At 52.5% G+C, this 743-nt stretch overlaps 1 protein-coding gene across 2 annotated transcripts in view; it reads right to left on the bottom strand.

The window, feature by feature from the left end:
• The window catches only part of PITX2 (paired like homeodomain 2), a 65,514-nt gene that overhangs the window by 50,519 nt on the left and 14,252 nt on the right, over positions 1-743 (bottom strand). Inside the window, exons 1-2 of one of the 2 annotated variants that reach the window (XM_019521977.1) lie at positions 613-737; positions 144-199 (exon numbers count right to left, since the gene is read on the bottom strand). In XM_019521977.1, the coding sequence (XP_019377522.1) occupies positions 144-189 (46 nt within the window). In that variant the 5' untranslated portion in view covers positions 190-199; positions 613-737. Of the gene's footprint in view, positions 1-143; positions 200-612; positions 738-743 lie in introns of those variants that run through there. The other variant, XM_019521975.1, reaches the window with a different exon arrangement.

Consider the following 743-nt stretch of genomic DNA (forward strand, 5'->3'; position numbering starts at 1 on the left):
CCGGGGTCGCCACCGGGGCCGAGGGCACGCACCCCTCCCTACGCGGGGAGAGGGCAGCCTCACGGCCCCGCACCGCCTGCCCATCGGGGCGGCAGAAAAGCCACGGGGTTGCAAAGCCACGGCTGGGAAAGGGCTGGCCTTACCTAGCTGAACACACGCGGATACAAGTTTGCGACAGTTGGACTCCATTACCCGTTATCTGCAAAACATTAAATGGATCGGGGTTGGTTGGTTGTTTTTTTTTTAAAGATGTTCAGTTCAGAAAAAATCATCATCATCATCATTATGGCTAAACGACCTCTTGAGGTCCCTTCCAGCCCTACTTGTCTATGATCTCTATGATCATCATCTTCATAAGAAGCCGGGCTGTTTTCCTTAAGATTGATACAGCATCCCAGAACCCCTGGGTGGTATCAAAGATTGATACATCAGTCTTTAGGAAAACAGGTCCCAACAAGGTCCCAAGCAAGTCCCCGTGCCCCCCCCCCATCTCCCCAGTTTCTCCCCTACCCTAGAAAGAGCCTGCAAACACTCGGAGCATGATGATCATGATCAGCCACTATTAAAGCGTCAAATCTGCCTTGGTAAAGACAAATACTAATAAAAAAATACTCCGCGTTGTATTTGTGCCGGCGGAGGCACGCGCTGCACAGTGCGCCTGGGTGCCTTGGAGCGGTGTGGTTTCTTCTCACTCGTGGGCTGCCCCCATACAACTCCTAGCGTTTGTCTTGGAGGTTTGAGAC

This window comes from Gavialis gangeticus, unplaced genomic scaffold (assembly GCF_001723915.1).
Source record: "Gavialis gangeticus isolate Ggan-Ray unplaced genomic scaffold, GavGan_comp1, whole genome shotgun sequence".
NCBI classification, from domain to species: domain Eukaryota; kingdom Metazoa; phylum Chordata; order Crocodylia; family Gavialidae; genus Gavialis; species Gavialis gangeticus.